At 39.7% G+C, this 22530-nt stretch overlaps 1 protein-coding gene across 1 annotated transcript in view; it reads left to right on the plus strand.

The window, feature by feature from the left end:
* Window positions 1-22530, plus strand: part of SLC2A13 (solute carrier family 2 member 13) — a 590531-nt gene that overhangs the window by 158258 nt on the left and 409743 nt on the right. The window contains 1 exon segment of the mRNA XM_042781288.1: window positions 8974-9182. Within this exon segment, the coding sequence (XP_042637222.1) occupies window positions 8974-9182 (209 nt within the window).

Below are 22530 nucleotides of genomic sequence, written 5' to 3' on the forward strand. Positions count from 1 at the left end.
GCTATGAGTCTCGCTATGAGTCGGGCTGACTGATGGCACACAACAACAACAACAACAAGGTGAAAGAAAGGGTTTTTTATAGTGATTTTCTTCCTGGTTCTTAGAGGACGGATTGAGAGCAGGGTATGTGTTACAGGAACCAATAAGGTAAAAGCACCTTATTAGCATGGGGGCAGGAAGCAGAGTGAAGCACTTCATTAGCATACTGGGCAGGAAATAGTTGAGGGTCTTTGTTAGCCAAGGTCATGTGTTGGGTGGGGTTTTGCATGGGGTGTGGTCAGCCACTCCCTTGCTTGACCAGTTCTTGTAATTCTTTCTGGCTTAATCCTTTACCTGCCTGGCCTGCAGTGTTCCCCCCTGACATTCCAGCCTTTTTGGTGATAAAGGGGAAGTTATCTTTCTGGCTGCTTCCTGCTGAACAGGGTCAAAGTAGGGGCTAAAGGCTGGTGTTAGGTGGAATTGTGTTGGTTGGTAGACAAGTGTACGGGTGTAGAAGTAGTTGGTTGACAGTAACTCTGGACATTTCTTGGAGCCAGTTTTGGAGGAATCTAAGGAAGCAAGGGGTGAAAAGAAAAAAGAGACTTATTAGTACAAGAAGTCCTATAAGGGGCAATAACCAGGCTGTCAGTGGTGTTTGGAGCCATTCAAATGGTGAGGTTCCTGTTTGGTGTCTATTACGTAGTTCCTCGTCAGTGTATTGATGCTTTGTTCCACCAGACTGGATTCGGTGATATAATAACAGCATTTTTTTAAAGAAAGAGGTAAGTTCTACCTTTTTCTGCTGTTAATAGATCCAAGGCTCTTCGATTCTGTAAAGTAACTTGGGCTAAAGAAGTTAGTTGCCGCTGGAGGGAGGCTAGGGAATCTGTAGTGGTTTCAAGTGTTACCTCCAGATGGGTTTGAAAATCTTGGGCTGATATTATACTATGACCCAAGGGTCCACCTGCAATTCCTGCTGCTGCAAAAGTGGAACAGCCAGGAAAATTCGGATTCCCCATACAAAGTGAGTTGGGGTACTATTGTTACCGGAAAGCAGGGTCTTGGAGTGGTGGAGTTTAAACATTTAGTTAAAGTTCCATTACACCAAAAGTAAGTGCCAGGTGCTGCAGAGGTATAGGTCATAATAGAGATGTTTTGTGAGCAGAAACTGTGCCTGGGGGGTAGATAAGGTGTTGTTGATTGAAAAACAAACTCAGGAAGGATGTCTCTGGTTAAGGGTTTCAGGTTCCCAAAGAGGCACTTGTAGTGGAGGAGTGGTGCAGGAAGGATTGGGTGTGGGTGTCAGTGATGGTTGAGTGGAATTACTGGGTACAGCTGCAAGTCAAGGTCATAGAAGAGAGGCACAAAGGAAACAGTGGGAAATATTGGGTAAAGTACGTGAATGGTTAGGAAAGGATAAAGTATGTTGAATAATTTGTACCCATGAAGACACTGGGACCTTCTGAGGTCTTTCCAGAATTTGTTCTTGCAGGGTTTGGCTGCATAAGAGGTTTTAATCCCTGTCGGTGTGTCAGAGCAATGGGAAACTGTGGTCTTGAGGGAAAATGGGAAGGATTCTTTAAATGAATAATAACAGGTGAATGGTGGGTAGCAATACTAGGAGTAGAGAGGTCCCATACAATGGGATTTACTAATCAGGAAGTAAAGGAGGGTTTGGTGTGGATGCTGGAGTGGAGATTAATGATAGTAAAAGTGTTGCTGAGGGGTCTTGTGTCCAGTGTAGGGTGGCCCCTAGCTTAGAAAGAAGGTCCGTTCCTAAAAGTGGAGTGGGGCAGGTAGGCATTACTAAAAATGAGTTTGTAATAATTCTGTTGTCTATAAGGCATGTGACAGGACCTGTTACCTGGGGTTTGGAAGGGTGTCCGTCAACTCCTATCACCGAGACCGGGGAGGGGTATAATTGTCCTGGGAAGAAAGGTAAGACAGAATAGGTAGCCCCTGTATCGACCAAGAAGGATGTCAACTTACCCACCACCTTGAGTGTTACCCTGGGCTCAGTGAGAGTGATTGGAGTCGAGGAGTCGGAGCTCCTTCAGTCTTCAGCTGCCCGACCCAGGACAGTCAACGGTGGGTCAGGGGTTGGAGGAGTTGGCCCCCTGTGTCTTGGCTTGGAGGGACAGTCACTTATCCAATGTTCCATTTGACCGCATGCTGGACAAGGTCTGGAAGGTTGTCATGGGTGCAGGCAGTATTTGGTCCAGTGGCCTTCCTTACAGCATTTGAAGCAGGGTCCAGTTGGTAGGTTGTTTCTGGCTGGTTGAGTAGGTGCCGGCCTCAGGGTTGCCACTAAGCCTTGGACTTTCAAATTGGCCTTCTGACTAGTGTGGGATTCCCTATCTGCCTCAGCCCATTCCTCCCAGGTGTTAACTTTAAAGGCCATATTTACCAGGTCTCTGGGGGCCCTCCTCTGCCTTTTTCAGTTTCTTTCTAATATCAGGAGCAGATTGGATGATAAAGTGAGAAGCTAAAACAGTAGCTCCTGCCGGGGAAGTTGAGTCTAAGGGAGTATATTGTGTAAGGGCCTGAGTGAGGTGATTAAGAAAAGTTGCTGGGCTTTCGTTAGGGAGTTGAGTCATCTCCCGCAGTTTGTCGAAGTTAACAGCTTTATGTCAAACAGTTTGAAGGCGTGCTAGGAGACATTGGAGCATTTTGTCTCTGCGAGTGCAGCCATTCTACCCAGATTGGGTGTCTAGTTGGTATTCCCATCCAGAGTCCTGCCCAGGAATGGCTTCTGGACGCACTGGCATGGTAGAGTCAGTAAATGAGTTTGATTGGCATGTTCCCCAGTAGCCTCAAGAACCATTTCCTTTTGTCAGAATTTAAACTGGAAGAAAGAATGGCATAAATATCATGCTAAGTTAAATCACAAGCTTGAGAGAGGTAACAAAATTCTTTAATGTAGGTGATGGGATTGTGAGAAAGGGAACCCAGACGTTTTTCAGTCTGAGATAAGTTGGTGAGGGAGAAAGGAATGTGGACAGGGATAACACCTTCAAAGTCAGCCACTTCACAAAAGGGACAGAGAAGGGGCTGTTGAGAATGGGTGTGGCTGCTCACTGGGAAGGGTAAAAAGGGCTTTGGGGAAGTGGTGTCCAGAAATGTTAATGAAGAGGAAGGTGGGGGTGACAGAGAGGGTGCAATGGGGTTAACAGAAGGTGGAGATGAAAGTGTCTGTCCTGAATAAGGGGGTGGTCTAGGAGGTGGGGATGAAAGAGATTCAGGTGGGTCAGAAAAAGAGAAAGTCAGGTGTTCTGGTGGATGGGTTTTATAAAAGATTCTTGACCTAGATGGACTGAGGCTAATAGCATAATCCCTTTGGAAAATTTTTGATCATGTATTCTAACACAGTACATTTACTGGGGGTACCTCCCATAGTGACAGTGGCACATACAAAACAAAAGACAAGTCCTGAGGACCTCTCTGATACCTGGTCATCCGCCCTTCTTACGAAGGTTTCAATGGGTCTTTGGCTAAGGTGTCTCTGTATAAACCCCGGAGCGGAGGGCTAAGCCACACCATTATGCCAATCCGACCTCACACGAAATGCAACATCAAGCCCATTCAAATTCCGTGACTTTTCATCTTGGAACTTCACATATATCATTCACACTAAACAGTCACACAGACAGACACCAGCCCCAATGAAACCGAATATGAACTCTCTACTAGAGCTGCTAGAGGGACTCGAACCCTCTACCCTACCTAACCCGGCCAAGGGGGACTCGAACCCCTGAAGAGGCTGAAGGGGACTCTAACCCCAGAGACTCCAGGCTAGGGGAATTGAGAGGGGTTGAGGAGTCTTTAGAGGGGGTTTGAATAGGAGTTTCGTGAGTTAGGAGAATTAGTGGTATTGCAAGTAAAGCAGAGAACGAGAGAGAGAGACGAGAGCACAGGTAAAGAAAGTTGGATGTAGGGAATCTCTGGCCATTTGCCTATGTGGCAACAGAAATTATCAAGATCAGTGAGGATGTTAAAATCGAAAGTTCCTTGCTCAGGCCATTGAAAATTATTATTGGGACCAAACAGTATTGCAATAGAAAATCAGGCGTTTGGAACATAAGTCCTGAGCCAGCCCCAGGGCGTGGAGATTGAGTAAGAGACACTCCAGGGGAGTAGTTGGGTCTGGTTTGGAGTTCTGGTTACCCATGATCCCTTAAGTCCCAGTGGAAAGATTCTGTCAAAGGATGAGCGTCCCAGTCGTTTCGCCAGAATCTTGGAAATGGAGACTGGAAGAAAACAGTGGGCATCTCCACTGTAGTCTTCAGTCTGGAACGGCTATGCTGTGGAAAGACAGGGAACCCAGGGCATCCCCAGGGTACCTCAGCCTTTGGAGTGGAAGAGACTCTGACGTAAGCTCACGGTTTATGGACCAGAGGCTCTGGAAGTGGAACCAGGACTTGGGATCTAGGTGCCCACGATTGGGAAATTAGCCAAACTGGGAAACTCACCAGTGTTGGATGATGATGGCTGGAGGTTCCTGGTCCGTGAAAAGGTGGAGGAAAGGGAGAAGGAGGGGTGCAGCACTCTGTTCCAGCAGAGATTACTTGCACCACACTTCCCCTTCCCAAGCAGCACACCAGATGTGAGGTTGCAGTAAGGAGAAGAGGAAGCACAAAAGTGGGGTTAAAGAGAAGATTTTATTTTGAGCTCCTGGGAGAGGTTTACGGGTCCCCAAGAGGGGCCCGGGAGAGGTTCACAGGCCCCTGAGAGGGGCCAGAGAAGTCGCCTTGAACCTATATTTTTAAAGAGCAAAACATTTTTATACTTATTATCATAAATGTTATTATATTATTTTAGAGTTTCCTCTAGATCATTTGAACTATTCATAAAGAGCTAACATTGCAAAGTTTAAAATTCAGTAACAGATGGACATGAACAAGAATGAAAGCTAGAACACGGAGGATGGAAATCACAATTGGAATTACAGACATCAAGTTTGTCACTTAATATTTTTCAGTGTATCATAAGCCAGTATGGGATCTTATTAGAGAATATTTCTAGTAAACTATACTACACTAAGAACAAAGTTTCAGAGATTGTCACTGAGCAATCTTAGTGTTAGAAAAAATACCAAGTTTCTTTTTGACTAGAAAAATGATAGGTGGAGATTATGTTTTAGAAACAAACTTTTGGCAACATGAGGTTGGAAGACAAGTAAGAAAGTGATTATTGAACTGCACCTTAATGTTTTCATGGCCCATTAGAAGGATAATTGACTAAATGACTGTGATGTCTGAAAAACCTTCATTGTGCCTCTTGGAGTGAAAGAGTGACTTCCCTTAGTAGAGTTGAGCACCTCAGAGCTATAAAAACAATTGCATACAGTTTGTTTTAAATAGAACATATAATAATAAAGTTCCCATAGCTATGATAGCTAAGCTGTAATAGCTTGTCTTACAATTAAAACCAAAATCATATACAATTAAAACCATACATCAGATACATCTTCTAGTGTAGGGCATTGACAACAGTTTCTAGTCCTTTGTAAATTTAAGGAGAATGGAGGAGAGAAGAGAAATAAGCAGAACATGGATGCAGGTTACGATTCCTCACTCCTGCATGATTCCATCTGGAAGGAGAGCAGCTTGAGGGGAAGCCTTTTGGAGGCTTAAGATAGGGAAAAAACTTTAGATCTGTCATCATATAAAATAAAATGGATCAAATCTCTTAGGTCAGTTTTTTGTTATCTTTTAGAATATCTACTTTCTTGTTTTGTGCATTTTTTTCTTATATGAAAGTTTACCATTATGTATTAAAGAAAAATTAAATAAAACATGTTCAAAGTGAGTGGCACAAGTTTACCCTTGCAAATGAGATTTTAACTAATAATTTTCGATTGGGAGCTCTGATGGCATAGTGCCTAAGGCATTTGACTGCTAACCAGAAGGCTGGTGGTTCAAACCACCAGCCACTCCTCAGAAAGAGGATTCCGTCATGATACAGCCTCGGAAACCCAAGGAGGGTTCGCTATGAGTTGGGTCCAACTTGATGGCAATGTGTTTGGTTTTGGTTTGGTTTAGTCTTCAATTATTTTCAAAGAGAAAATTTTCAAGGGGTTCTTTCTTAATAAGGAGCTCTGATCTAATAAGTATAGTTTTTGAGAGAGCAACAGTGTAATCCATTTGCCACTATTAGGCCAACGCAACAAACCAAATACACTGCCATTGAGTCAGATCTGACTCATAGAGACCCCTCCTTGGGTTTGCGAGGTGGTATCACTACAGAAATAGCTTTGCCCAATCTTCCTTCCGAGGAGTGGCTGATGGGTTTGAACCCCCAGCCTTCTGGTTAGCAGTCAGATGCCTTAGGCACTATGCCACCAGAGCTCCTATATTAGCAGGCCTGTACTGGTTAAATCCAGTGTGTGTTACCTAGCTCAGTAGATGGCACTATGCTGGGTACAGTTGGGAATTATAGCTCCTAACTAGCCTCTTTTATTCCCCGCTACTCCTGGAATGTTTTACTGAGTTTAATATAGGAGAGTGAACAATAAAATTTATAAATCAACAGAAATTTAGTGTTCTTTGAGTTTCTCTTGATTTATAGGTTTTATTATTCACTCACCTATGTTTTAGAGACTATCCAGTTTGCAAAGACTGGAGGACTGAAGTATTCTTTTTTAGCCCCTAAGAAGCATAGGCTAATGTTCATGTTTTCACTCTTTTTTTTTTTTTTTTTTCCTTCTCTTTTCTTTTCCCTCCTTTTAATTTTTTAAAATATTGATGCTGATTAAATAGCAAGTAATAAAGTGTTGGTGAGCACCTTTTGGTCTAAAAGTGATTTCATTTATAAAAATTCATTTCAAGTGCTTTTTTGAAGTAGTCTGTATACCTCTTTAATCGTAATTTATTCCTAAAGGATTTTGTAGAACAGAAGTACAGATCATGAGAGGTATAGAGAAATGAACATAAAGGCTTTCATCTTCAGAACTTTTCTTATTTATTTCCTAATCCAGTAAATTTTGTGTTGACCTTGTCTGTGTCTTTCCTTTTAATAATTGGCAATATAGGATAACCTTTTCTTTAAGAGAGAACACAACTTGAATAGAAGTATCATTCATTTACTATAATAAAACAGACATTTAAGTAATGGTTTTGGTTGTACAAGTTAATATCTTACGTGGAAGTGGCCAGAAATAACAAGCTAATCTCCTTGGTTCTCATTTGAAGACTCATCCAAAAGAGAAGGTCTGGAGAGCTCTGGCTGTATCTAGAATAATGAATGGTTTGAGTAGAAGGAGTTTCTGTGCAAGTAGGTTTGCAGAGTTAAGTAATTCCAAATAGTTGGCACGTAAAATATTGCTATATGAGTCTGAAGCATAGTTATTTTCTGTTTGGTTAGTACAGAAAGTTTAGATACATGATTTTTTTCGTATCATTTCATGGAACATTTACTAAATGCCTACTTTGTGCAAGATAGTTTACTGGATACTGTGCCAAATACAAAGTTAAATATTATACAGTAGAGTGGGACAGGTAAATAACTAATAACAAATTGTAAGATGTGATGATATATATTGAGGTTGACAAAATTGTTCTGTAGGTGTGAGCATAGGAGGGAGTGATTAAGTATTGATGTAATTATTACAACCCATGGATTAAATAAGAGATACGTCTAATAAGATTTCTTTCAATACTACATGCCACCAAATGATCCATTTACTCAGCTGTCATAAGTGCGTTTTTTACTTTCTAAACCTTTGTTAATTTTTCTGTCTCTAATGTGTAGGATTAGTTTCTGTTTGGAGTAGGAGGTATTATCCATCTGACAATCACTTTTTTTATTCTTCTGTTGCTTTTGGAATTAAAATGAAATTACCTGGAAAACAGTGAATTTATTTTACAAAATTTATCTCTGGAGGTTTCAAGGCTACTATCATATACAACTCTATGGCAGTGTTTTTTTTTTTTTTTTTTATACTTTGATTTTAGTCAGAGTTAGAAAAGCTTTGGAAAAATGTACTAGTCAGGTGACTGTTCATAGACTCATAAATAACAGTGAGTATGGGCTATTATGTAAATAGTGTTGGCCTTTTGAGCTCTACTCTCATGAGAAAACCCAGGACACTTGGATTAAGAGAACATACCCACGTATCATAGATTCACAGAAGTTTCCAGTTGAAAGAGACCTTAAAAGTTTATCTAATATAATTCTTTCAATTCAAAGAAATTGAAGCTTAGTAATGTTACATCAGTCCAGTGGTCAGAATATTTTGGAAATGTCTTTGATGTTGATATATTCATATTATTCTTTTTTTGTTACTCTTCTGTTGGATTTTAAATGATATGAATGTTTTTATTAGAATTTTGCTAGCCATTAGTAATAGACATTTCAAAGGCAATAACAAATAATTTAAAACAAGATAAAGATCTTTTTCATATTTCTAGTCATTTCTAGTCTAGTCATTTGCTTCTGACTCCATTTTTTTTTGCTATGGGCTTCTCTGCCTCAGTTGATGGCAGACATGATGCTTGATGATGAGATACAATAAGAAAATTGTTAGAAATCATAACTAATCATTAACAGAAGAAATAACCATAAAGAAACAGATTTGGACATCTGTTTTATTTTAAGTATGTCTTTAAAATAGGTATCAAAGATTGTTATTGTAGCCTTTTTTGTTTTACTGTAAACTTTAGAAATATGTTAGGTGTGTTACTGTTAAGTAGGGATGATGATTATTGTGTTTTTTATGAAGTCTTTGGATCAGCTTATACATATTTATTGTGACTTTAGTGCATTCTTTTTCACTGTAAATTATATGAATAAGAAAAATTGGCTTTTTCTGTTTTATTTTTCATACAACATAAAAGTTTCCTTTTTTTTTTGTTTTCAAATACAGATATAATAAAACCATACTGACAATTCAGCATCATTAGATTTTATTCTCAATGCTGTGAACTCAACCTTTTTATTCATGCTAAGTGCTAGTGAGACCAAATTTTACAATAATATATGGATTTCTTATTGCAGGTACATGTTGGGACTTGCAGCAATTCCAGCAATTATACAGTTTTTTGGCTTTCTTTTTTTACCTGAAAGCCCTCGCTGGCTTATTCAGAAAGGACAGACTCAGAAGGCCCGTAGAATTTTATCTCAGATGCGTGGTAACCAGACAATTGATGAGGAATATGATAGCATCAAAAACAACATTGAAGAAGAGGAAAAAGAGGTCGGTTCAGGTATGTGGAGTTTATATTTATGTTAGTTTTAAAGCTATATACAGATTTCATTTAAAAAATTATGTTCTTTTAGCAGTGTTTAATATTTTTAAGTGATATATGGGAGCTCTGGTAGTGTAGTGCCTGAGGCACTTGACTACTAACCAGAAAGCTGGCAGTTCAAATCCACCAGCCACTCCTCGGAAGGAAGATGGAACAATCTACTTCTGTAGTGATACTGCCTCAGAAACCCAAGGAGGGGTCGCTAGGAGTCGGGTCCGACTCGACAGCACATAACAACAACAACAAGTGATATACTGGCTTTATATGTATGCCAAACCAAAATAAATATATTCTAATTTTAAAAGCAATATAATGATGTTACCAAAAAATGGAGAAAAACACCTCTGGTGGTGCAGTGGTTAAAGCAGTTCGCTGCTAACCAAAAGTTTGGCAGTTCGAACCCACCAACCACTCTGTGGGAGAAAGATGAGGTGGTCTGCTTCGTAAAGATTTATAGCCTGGGAAACCCTACGAGGCAGTTCTGCTCTGTTCTATAGAGTCACTTTGAGTCAAAATCAACTCAGTGGCAGTGGGTTTAATGTTCTAAAACCAGAAGCACAAAATTTGGTGCTGTCAAGTTGATTCTGACTGATGGTGCCCCTGTGGGTTAGAGAGTCAAATTGCTCGTAGGGTTTTCTTGGCTGTAATCTTTATGGAAGCAGATCACGAGGTCTTTCTTTTGTGGCATAGTTGGGTGAGTTTGAACCACTGGTCTTTAGATTAGTAGCTGAGTATTAATACTTGTTCCACCCTAGAGACTTCATAATGCTACGAAAACCAAAACAAAGCCCATTGCCCTAGAGTCAATTCTGGTTCACAGCGACCCTGTAGGATAGAGTAAAACTGCTCCATAGGATTGCCAAGACTGTAATCTTTACACAAGCAGACTGTTACATCTTTCTCCTGTGTAGGAGCTAGTGGGTTCTAACTGCCAACCTTTCAAATAACAGCTGAACATTTTACCACTGCACCATCAAGGCTCCTTCATAATGCTAATACCCTCATCAAGGATATTTTTATTTTTCTATACCCTCTTCTATTCTTTTTTTTCTCATTTTCTTTTCAGTATGATATCCTTGACATTGTTATCATCATGGTGTATGCATAGGTGTGTCTTTTTTTTTTGTATATATTCATATGCCCCTAAGGATGCTAATGATTAATGTGCTCAGCTGCTAACCAGAAGGCTGGAGATTTATGTGTTCTTAGAGGAGCCTTGGAAGCAAGGCCTGTAGGTCTACTTCCCAAAGTTCAGCCATTGAAAACCCTGTGGAGCACAGGTCTGCCCTGACACACATTGGGTCACCATGGGTCAGAATCAACTTCACAGCAACTGTTCTTTTTTTTAACTAGTTATATATTTACAGTAATAATTGATATACGGTAAAAGCTAGAAAGGCTTCAACCTGTGTAAAGCAAAAACTTTTCAGAGAAGGAAAACTAATATTTTCCAGTAATAGAGAGCAGTTGAAAAATAAGAAGACTGCATCTTGTCAAAGGTGAAAACTTGTGAGCCCTGGGAAAGAAGACTGCCCGGTGAGTTCTGTCTCACAGTTTTCATAAATGGTTCTGAGAGTTGGAACTTGATGTGACTTACTTACTACCATGTTTTTCCAGGCCTTTCAAGTTTCCCGCCTTTGACAGGGAGCAATCTTAATACTTTTCTTTTAGTGGGAAGTATTCGTTTTCCTTCTCTAGTAGATTTCTGTCTTATACAGGTTCTGGCTTTCCCAGGTTTTACTCTGTGTGTGTGTGTGTGTGTGGTGTGTGTCTGTGTTTAATATATATGTATGTATATATGCATTATATTGACCATTCCATATGAACTAAAAAATATCACAGTATGAACCATTGTCAAAATAAATCATGTTAGTAAAAAACATTAATATCTTGTTTACATGGCTACATTAATTTCCATACTAATTTTTATAAATAATATGAACACCTTCTTCTACCACTTTGGAATAATTTTGTGTTTCCTTGCTTTCCTTCAGATATTTAATTAGATGTGAAATCAAAATTTTACCATGTGAGGAAACTGAGAAAACAAAGTTTCTAATTAATTTATATTGATGAGTTTATTTTCAAAGAAATCATATAGGCATTTACCAAAAAAAAAAAGAAAAAGAAAAAAAAAACCTTCAGATAGAACCTAATCTCAGCTGTCTGACTGGAGTAACCAGTTTGTAAAATATAAATGATAGGAAAAGGAAGACATTGTGATGTATTTTTTCCAACAGTAGCTAGTAGCATACTTGGCTGACATTTGTGAAATTTGTCTCTTTTTCTCTTGACCTTACTGTACATTAGTTGGTAGCTCAAGTGGAGCTATTAGCCAAATTATTTATCATAGCAGAGAAAATGCCATACACATATGCCACTTTATGAATAAATGTCATACACAAGTCTTGGAGGTCTGTCCTTTCACCTTCTACTGTCATTTTGGGTGAGGCTGAACATTGTACCTTCCTGAAACAGTGGAAAGAATATTCAGCAGAAGCAAATCACTGAGTTAGTTACACACTTGACCCAACTTTATAAGTAGCACAGTAGTGTGATGTTAATTACCTTCTTATTGAGACCAAAGCCCCAACAAATGTGGGCATATTCTAGGTGAAGGTAGTTTTTAATGATTTTCCAGCATCTGCCATGTGCCTGGCATTAGCAGCATTTCCAGAGTAGCATATTAGTGGCACTACTGAGGAGGTACTGACTTCAACAAAATGTTTTCTGTTTGCCATTGGATTGATTTTAAGAAGTATTTTTAAAGTGTCTATGGCTCAGAATTGTGCTCCTCTGGAACCTGTGCATAGAACAAGAGATAGTCATTTAAATGGAACAAGAGATACTGCATCAGGGAAAGGTGTGCATCAGGATTATATACTTTCACCATATTTGCTCAATATGTATACTGAGAAAATAATCCAGGAAATTGGACTCTATGAAGAAGAACATGGTACCAGGATTGAAGGAAGACTCATTACCAACCTGTGATATGCAGAGGATACAACCTTGCTTGCTGAAAGCAAAGCCAACTTGAAGCACTCATTGATGAAGATCAAAGACTACAGCCTTCAGTATAGATTACGCCTCAGCATAAAGAAAGCTAAAATCCTCACAACTGGACCAATAAGCAACATTATAATAAATTGAGAAAATATTGGAGTGGTCAAGGATTTCATTTTATTGGATCTACACTCAACACCCATGGAAGCAACAGTCAAGAAACGAAATGATGTATTGCATTGGACAAATCTGCTGAAAAACATCTCTTTACAGTGTTAAAAAGCAAAGATGTCACTTTGAAGACTGAAGTGCGCCTGACCCAAGCTGTGATCTTCTCACTGGCTTCATATGCATGCAAAAACTGGACAATGAATAGAAAGACTAAAGAAGAATTGATGCCTTTGAATTAAGGTGTTGGTGAAGAATATTAAATCTATGGACTGCTATCAGAACGAGCAGATCTGTCTTGGAAGAAGTACAGCCAGAATGCTCCTTGGAAGTGAGGATAGGGAGACTTTGTCTCACATGCTTTGGGCATGTCATCAGGAAGGGCCAATCTCTGGAGAAGGACATCATACTCGGTACAGTAGAGGGTCAGCAAAAAAGAGTAAGACCCTCAACAAGAGGGATTAACACAGTAGCTACAGCAGTGGGCTCAAACACAGCAACCATCGTGAGGAAGGGACAGGACCAGTCATTGTTTTGTGCTGTTGTACAGAGGGGTCACTGTGAGTCACAGCCAATCGGAAGGCATCTAACTACAACAATATAGGTCATTTGGTTAAACACTTGGCTGTTAATCACAGATTGGCAGTTTGAATCTAAAAGCCACTTCATGGGAGAAAGATGTAACAGTACGCTTATGTAAAGATTACAGCCTGGGACACTCTATGGGGCAGTTTTACTTTGTCCTATCAGTAGAAGTCTGTTATGAGTCAGAACTGACTCAATGGCAAGTGTTTTAGTTTTGATTATGAATAATGTATGTTGTTGTGAGTTGCTGTTGAGTCTTTTCAGACTCATAGCAACCCCATGTATAACGGAACAAAACACTGTGCAATACTACATCCTCCTCACAATTGTTGCTGTGCTTGAGCCCATCATTGCAGCCACTGTGACAGTCCATCCCATTGAGGATCTTCCCTTTTTTGCTGACCCTCTAGTTTACCAACCATTATATCCTTCTCCAGGGACTTGTCCCTTCTGATACCATGGCTAAAGTACAAAAGATGGAGTCTGGCCACTCTTCCTTCTAAGGAACATTCCAGCTATACTTCTTCCAAGACAGATATGTTCATTTTTCTGTCAGTCTATGGTATTTTCAATATTTTCCACCAACACCATGAATCAAATGCAGCAATTCTTCTTTGGGCTTCCTTATTCACCGTACAGCTGTCACATACCTGTGAGACTATTAAAAATACTGTGACTTGGGTCATGCACACCTTAGTCTTCAAAGTGACATCTTTGCTATTCAGCGCTTCAAAGAGGTCTTTTGCAGCAAATTTGTCAAGTACAGTATGACGTCTGAATTCTTGACTGCTGCTTTCACGTGTGTTGATTGTGGATCCAAATACAGTGAAATCTTTGACAACTTCATTCTTTTCTCCAGTTACCATGATGTTGCTTATTGGTCCAGTTGTGAGGAATTTTGCTTTCTTTATAGTGAGTTGTAATCCATGCTTTGATTTTCATTAATAAGTGCTTCAAGCCCTTTTCACTTATAGTAAATAGGATTGTATCATCTACATGTAGTAGTGTTAATGAGTCTTCCTCCAATCCTGATGCTGAGTTCTTCTTCATACAGTCTAGCTTCTCAGGTTATTTGCTTAGCATACACATTGAATAAGTATTGTGAAAGGATACAACCCTGATACACAACTATCATGATTTAAACCATGCACAACTATCATGATTTAAACCCTTTGTCCCTTCGTCTATGTAAGGTTCCTCATGAGCACAATCGCTTGTTCTCGAATTCCTATTCTTTGTAGTGTTATTCATAGTTTGTCAGGATCCACAGAGTCAAATGCCTTTGCATAGTCAATAAAACGCACATAAACTTTTGGTATTTTGTGCTTTCAATGAAGATCCATTTGACATCAGCAGTGATCTCCCTCGTTGCGTATCCTCTTCTGAGTCAGGCTTGAATTTCTGGCAGTTCTGTGTCAGTGTACTGTATAACAGTTTTTGAATTATTTTCAGCAAAATTTTCTTGTGTTTTATATTAATAATATTGTTTGACACTTTCCATATTCTGTTGGATCACTTTGGAATGGGCATAAATATGGATGTCTTCCATTTGGTTGACAGGGTAGCTGTCTTCCAATTCTTGGCATAAACCAATGAGGGCTTCCAGTGTTGCATCTGTTTGTTGAAGTGTCTCAATGGATATTCCATCAGTTTCTGGAGGCTTGTTTTTTTTGCCAATTCCTGCAGTGCAGCTTGGACTTCGTCCTTTAATACCTTTAGTTCTTGATTATATGCTACCTCCTGAAATGGTTGAACATCAGCCAGTTCTTTTTGGTACAGTGACTCTGTGTATCCCTTCGATCTTTCTTTGATGTTTCATATGTTGTTCAATATTTTGCTCATAGATTCCTTCAGTATTGCAACTCAAGGCTTGAAATATTTTCTTTCAGTTCTTACAGCTTGAGAATTTCCAAGCTTATTCATCCCTTTTGGTTTTTTAACTTCAGGTCTTTGCACATTTCATTATAATACTTTTTCTTCTCAAGCTGTCCTTTGAAATCTTCTGTTCAGCTCTTTTATTCTAACATTTCTTACATTTGCTTTAGCTAGTCTCCATTCAAGGGCAAGTTTCAGAGTCTCTTCTGAAATCTATGTTGATCTTTTCTTTCTTTCTTGTCTTTTTAATAAAGTTTTGCTTTCCTCATGTATGATACACTTGATGTCATCTCACAACTCATCTGGGTTTTGGCCATTGGTGTTCAGTGCATTAAATCTTTTCTTCAAATGGTCTCTAAATTTATGTGGGATATAGTCATGGTCATATTTTGGCTCTCGTGGGCTTTTTTTGATTCCCTTCCATTTCAACTGAAACTTGAATTTGAGCAATTGATAGTATGTTCCACAGTCAGTCCAATGGCCTTACTGAGCTCCTCCAATGTCTCTTTCCACATAATAATTTATTCTCCCATCTATATTCCTCTCAGCACTAAGTTTGAATGGAATATGAAGTTATTTTATATCACAGTTGTACAGTTGAAACCCACATGTTAATTATGTGGAAAAACTTTTCAGAGTATAAAATTATATTAATACTAATAGGAATAAAAGTTTATATTAGTTTATATAAAGGATTAGTTATATAAAAGATATATAAAATTATAAAAAGGATAAGGCATCAACTTAAAAAAAAAGTCTTGTTTAGCAGTAGAAAGGCTAACATACAGATTAAACATGTAGATTCATTTTTACCACTTAAAAGTTTGTCCCACTGGTCTAGCTATGCAGTTGCTGATGGTGCACACTGTTGTAGTTTTATAACTATTTAGAATGTATAACCAAATGAGTTTTTTAGAAATTTATGGCACATAGGATTATAATTATCTGCATCTGCTTTAATATTTGTTAAAACGTCTTTGGGAGCTAAATATGGCACCATTGTTTATGTGTAGACAAAAAATTTACTTATTTCCCTATTTCTCAGTATTGCTTTATATTAACATTTGGCACAGTGTTTTATTAATACTATAATGTTATCCCCTGGATCCTAATTACATTTATTTAATGCCTGAGTAAAAAAACCTAAATTTTGTAACTAATGGGATTAATTATTCATCACTTTCTACATTTGTATTATTTGAAGTACTATCACCTTGCTTAGGAGCTCTGGTAGCATAGTGGCTAAGACACTTGACTGCTAACCAGAAGGCTGGCGGTTCAAACCCACCAACCACTCCTCAGAAGGAAGATGAGGCAATCTACTTCCGTAGTGATACTGCCTCGGAAACCCAAGGAGGGGTCGCTGTGAGTTGGGTCCAACTTGACGGCACATAACAACAACAACATCACCTTGCATAATTTTAAAACTAATCTCATGAGTTGATTTTGTTGTTGTTGTTGTTACTATTATTATTGCTTTCCAATTCCATTTTCCCCTCCTTCAGGCCCATGGTAACCACTAATCTTTTGTCTTGATGGATTTGCGCATTCTAAATGTTTGATATAAGTGGAATCATAACAATGCATGACCTTTTATGCCTGGCTCATTACATTCAGCATAGTATTTTCAAGGTTCATTCACGTGGTAGCATGTAGCAGCACTTCATTTTCTTTATGGCTGAATAATACTCGATTGTATGGATATACCACATTCTGTTAATCCAGTCATCTATTCAGGGGGACTTGTGTTGTTTTCACCTTTTGCTATTTTGTAGCAGTACTGCAGTGAGCACTGGTGTACCCTTATCTCTTTGTGTTCTTTCTTTCTTTTCTTTTGGGTATATTCCTAGGAGTGGAATTGCTGGATCATGTGGTAGATCCATATTTAAATTTTTCAGGACTGCCAAACCGTATTCCACAGCAGTGTTACCATTTTACATTTCCATCAGCAGCATACAAGTGTTCCAATTTCTCCATATCATATTCCTTTTCAGAAGTACAGAATTAATTGCTTTACTCACATGAATTCATGTAGACAGATTTGCCAGTGGTACATGTCACTGGTGATTTTGTCTTGTTATGTAGACATTTGACTACACATTTACTACAGTAAAACACGGTCTGCACAAATTTGAATTTTATTTCATAATTGTTATGTCCAGGGAAGTCCTTGGGTGGCACAAATGGTTAAGTGCCAGATGACTAACTGACAGACTGGCGGTTTGAACCTCACCTCTCAGAGGTGCCTGTGTGACAGGCCTGGCATTTACTTCTGAAAGGTCATAGGCTTAAAAACCTCATAGAGTAGTTCTACACTGCACATAATAGGATCACCATGAATCAAAATCAACTTGATGGCAGCTAACAAACATGCCGAGGAACAAGAGTCTGTTTCAGTCTAGTTGGAAAATAGAGACCAGTGCTGGGGCCCCCAGCATTGCATTCAAGAAAGATAGGCTATATGGACAAAAACACATGAAGAAACAGCTAACTTCAAAATAACAGAAATGCCATGGCCCAGGAAAGTCAAATCAGCGATTGTGCTAGAGGGTTAGAGAATGGCCAGGGTTAATCTGTCTATGGATCCTGAGCCGGTGAATTTCAAGCAGTGACTTTAATTCTGAGCATTGTAGGCAGTGGAGCTGCTGACTGGAGAGAAGAACCTTGACCTGGTCATTACAGAATACACAGCCCAGGAGGTTAAAAAGCAATTATTTAAGGTTCCCTGTTTCTTAACAAGGAGAAATGTTTTATTGCCAGGTGGGATGGCTTAGTTACCTATGAGCTTATTTCATAGGTCTGACTCCAGTTCAGTAACTGTGTTACACTGGGTTCTCTAGAGAAACAAAAACCAGCAAAGTTTATAGAGAGAGAGAAAAAAAAAAAAAAATTATCTTAGGAAAATGGCTCACACACATATAGAAGCCGGCAAGTCCAAAGTCCCTGGATCAAACGTCAAGCTGGAGGCTTTTCCTGGCTCCTGCAACCACAGGAGCCAAGGAGCTCAAGGCTGGCAGGCAATACACTGGCTGTTGACTCCAATGAATGACAAATCCAAGATCTCCAGGACGAACGGTGGGCTGCTCACTCACAGACAGTTGTAGGCAGCACAACAGAATCCCGATCCACAGAAGAATGTCTCTCTTCCCAGGATGTCCCTGGATATACTGGAAGCAGGCCACACCCCTGGGGAAACTCCCCTTCAACAGATTGGCCACTGAGAACACAGTCATCCGATCCCGTCATTGGAACAACAACACAGAACTGGGGTCCAGCCAAGTTGACACACAGCTCCAACTATCACAGTAACCATTTCTTGACTAGAAGTTCTCAGTAGGTTTGTGACTTGTGATTATTATGGCTTTTGCTTATGTGATCTTTCTCTTTTCTTAAGACTTTTTTTCTAGGTCGCTGCATTTAAATTTAATCTTCTTGAAGAAGACAGACATAGCTACTAAAATACGTATTAGTTAAATTAATTTTTGAGATGTCAATGCACATAGCATTTACTTCTCTTGCTTTTATATAGTGAATATGTCAGTGACTCTCGCCTTGTCTGCAGCAGAGGTGAGGCTTCAGGCCACACTGTGAAATAGTATTGGATTGTAATGGAGCGCCATCTCTTCTGCACATCGAAATGCTTAACTCCTTAGCATGCCATACAAACATACAAAGTCTTGTGTGGTTTCTCAACTATTCTTGATTTTTTTTTAAAAAAAAAAGCAGTTTATAGAGGAAGTAAACATTTAGTATTCACCTGTACTCCACACTGTTTATACATCCTGAAAGACTAATAAGTGAAAAGAGAACAAACAACAGCTTGGTTTGGAAAGCTCCTTGGAACAGAAGGCAGGGAATGATTACTAATCCTGGCCTCACCTCAAATTTACATTAGTGAAAGGATTTTGGGAGTGTCACTGAGCCTCAGTTTCTTTTTAGGTTTATAAGAAAAGATAGCTGAATTATAACAGCATCAACATCTGATTTTTTTGTTGTTGTTTTTAAGTTTCAAAGTTTGTGAGAGATGCCTCGGAACCCTGGTGGCACAGTGGTTAAAGCACTTGGCTGCTGACCAAAAGGTCAGCCACTCTGTGGGGTGGTGGGTAGTGGGGGATGTGGCAGTCTGCTTTCATAAGGCAATTCTACTGCAAAAAGGTGTGGGGATGGCTTCCTTTAATATCCTATAACTTCACAAAGGGTGGGGATGATCCAGAACAACATCAGCAGTCCAAGGCTGATTCCTGAAAAGTGAAGGTCAGACATGCTGCTCCAGTCTTTTTACCAATTCTAACACCAAAGGTCCCTCCCAACAGCATTCTCTGCTTCTCTGCTGGATTCAGTAATTTGTTGAAATGGCCACATAGAACTCACAGACAGTACTCATGATTATGGGGTTTATTAGGAAAGTGACAGGTTACAATTCGTGTTCAGGAATGTTCAGGATACAGTTCTTTGATCTGGGTAGCCACCCCACAGCCGTGCCCTCAGGCATGCCTCTCTTTGGCCCTTGGCCTCTTGGCCTGGTCTCTGCCCTGTTTGGGCAAGTGAGAGAAAACTCTTAGCTCTGCTTGTAGATGCACCCCACTCTGCCACAAGCCTCCTTCCTGAAGGCTCTCAGCTTTCTCACACTGCGGGCTGGCAAGCCCACTGTTCCGTTTCATGCCTGTCTCTTGCTTCTGTTGGCTTCTCAGCACAGGGATCTTGGATCCAAGGATGCACTCCACTCCCAGCTGCTGCTTCTATCTTAATGGTAGTAAAGCTCTCCCTTTTTTCCTCTGGGATGGCTCATTTTAAGCATAGTCAAAAGGCAAAAGTGACCAATACTCATGTTAGGGTTCTATATACATTATTTGCATGGTCCCACAACAGTGCTATGTGCCTTATTTACATTATTAGTAAGCTGTTGTGATAGTTGGAGTGTGTCAACTTGGCTGGACCATAGTTCTGCGTGGTTTAAATAGTTGTAATGTGGGTTATTCCCATGATGGGATTGGATATATATGTTTTGAGTAGCATTCCATTAAAAGGGAGTTTCCCTAGTGGTTTGTCCTGCTTCCGGTATATTTATGGACATCCTGGGAAAAGAGACACTCTTCTGTGGATTGGGATCCTGTTGTGCTGCCCAAACTGCCCGTGAGTGAACAGTCCACCATTTGGCCTGGTGATCTTGGATTCATCATTCCTTGGAGTCAACAGCCAGTGTACTGCCTGCCAACCTTGAGCTTGTCAGCCCCTCCAGCTGCATGAATCAGGAAAAGCCTCCAGCTTGACATTTGATCTAAGAACTTGGGACTTGCCAGCTTCTATAAGTGTGTGAGCCATTTTCCTGAGATAAATTTCTCTCTTTCTCTCTCTGTATAATCTTTACAGGTTTTGGTTCTATAGAGAACCCAGCCTAGCACAGCTATCCAATCCCTTGGTGGACCACAGATACCTTATATTTCGTAGTCCCACCCAGTCATCTGGTGGGAGTCACAAAGATCCTGGCTAGAAGAGACATATTCTGTAATTCACTGCACCACATCCGCTTTGTCCTTCAGGGTAGCTATGAGTCACGATCAACTCCATGGCAATGGATTAGTGAGAAATGCTTCCCCCCACCCCCCAAATACTATGCAGCATCTTTTAACTAAAAAATATTTAGAGTGATGAGAGAGTTGGGGATATGGCAATAAAAAAGAAAAGTTTCTGGCCTTTCCACTATGGGGAGGCACAAAAATAATAAAAGTAAATAATTACTAATAATTATAAACTATGATAAATGTTTTTGAAGTAAGTAAACACAATAATAAAATATTTAGAGAGGAACTGAAATTAGGCTACTTTAGATGATATGGTTAGGAAAGCAGTGCTCTGAGGAGGTGAATTTGAAGGGTGAGAAGAAATTAACAGTGCAGAGAACTGGAGGGAAGTGTGTTCCCAGCAGAGGGAGTAGAAGGTGCAAAAAGTTGTTGTTAGTTGTTAGGTGCCATTGAGTCAGAGCTGACTCGTAGCAACCCCATGTTCAACAGAATGAAACACTGTGTGGTCCTGCACCAGCCTCACAATCCTTACTATACTTGAGCCCATTATTGTAGCCTCTGTGTCAGTCCATCTCGTCTTGAAGGTCTTCCCCTGTTTCAGTGACCCCCTACTTTACCAAGCATGATATCCTTCTCCAGGGAATGGTTCCTCCTGATAATACGACCAGAGTAGGTGAGATGATGTATTAAATGGGCCAGATTAGTAAGTTTTTATTATAGCTGTAAAATATACAGTTACCATATTTCTACATCATAGCAGCAAGAACTGCTCATCTTTTCCCAAGTTTCCGAGCCTCGTGCTTTGAACTAGCAGAACATTACTTCTTTCAGAATTGAAAACATGTATGAATACAAAATTATAAAAACATAAGTCTCATCATTTTGTTGCACACCTCTTATATTTAGTCATCCTAGATTAGATCATGATGCATAGGGGTGTAGTCATGTCATTATTTATGTATATAACAGGAATAAACCAGAGAGAGACCTTGGTAAGTTCTTGAAGCAATGATTCACTAACTTTTCACTTGGCTTCAAAGATGAGTGAAAAGAAGATGGCATTTTGGGGCCTGGGTATCATAGCAGGAGGCAGCTTCAGTAAGCTCAAATTTTATTAGAATTTTTGTCTTTAATCCTAGAAATTAATAGACATTTACATTTTATCCCATATTAGCTGTCTTACTTGACTGTAAAAATAAGTTTTTCCTGAAGTTACATTATTTATTTATTGGCTTATGTACCCCATCACTGTATCACATACATTCCTTGGGATGTGCATCCCGCAGTTTGACAGACATGAACTCAAAAGAGTTTCAAGTCTCCCACCTGGGCATATCTATTAGATAAGATATTAAAGTAGGGTCTGCCCATATCACAAGATGGTCAGCCCTTAATTTACTGGGAATATAGAAGGAAAGGAGTCTTTGTCAGGAGCTTTCATCATAAGAAAAATAATCGTCCCCTACAAGAAGAAAAAATCAACCAATAAAAGAGACAGGATTCTCCTAAAAGACAGTCTTAGGGAAGAATCTAGAAATGAGGGCTATCTGTTACTCATATACTTTTTACCACCTAGTGCTCTCTGAGTGACTTCTTCAGTTTTTTTGTCCTATACCAGGTACATTCCCAGCCCGAGCTCAGCTCTAAGAATCCCTGACTCAGGGCTTGGGGGAAGTCTCAAAGCACCATCTCTCCTCTGTAGACTATGGTCATTAGGCAGGATCATAGGAGAGAAAACATAAACATGGAATCTTTCTCTCGCTAGAGAATCATCGAAGTAGTGTCATTGGAACCATTGAAAAAAGCCAGGGATTTTGTTCCACGTTTTCCGTCCCACTATATCCAGGATCGCCAGATTTGAGCCTTTCCTGAGTGGTTGGCATTGGTAGCCAAGCACCATCTCATTCTTCTGGTTTCGAGGGCCATTGTGTCCTAGGGTTGATTACTTCAAATTCCCTTGATTTTTTTTTTCTTTTTTTTTTTCTCCCCTCTTCTTTTAGCACTAGGAGACCATTAACTGCATCTTACATGGCCACTTGAGAGCTTTTAAGACCCCAGTCTCTACTCACCAATGAAGGATGAGGAACAAGACTTTATGTGTTTTTATTGTGCTAATTAAGTTTGCTGTCCCCCAATACTATGCTCCTGTG

Source organism: Orycteropus afer, unplaced genomic scaffold, assembly GCF_000298275.1.
Source record: "Orycteropus afer afer isolate SDZICR_OR568_19922 unplaced genomic scaffold, OryAfe1.0 scaffold00100, whole genome shotgun sequence".
NCBI lineage: Eukaryota > Metazoa > Chordata > Mammalia > Tubulidentata > Orycteropodidae > Orycteropus > Orycteropus afer.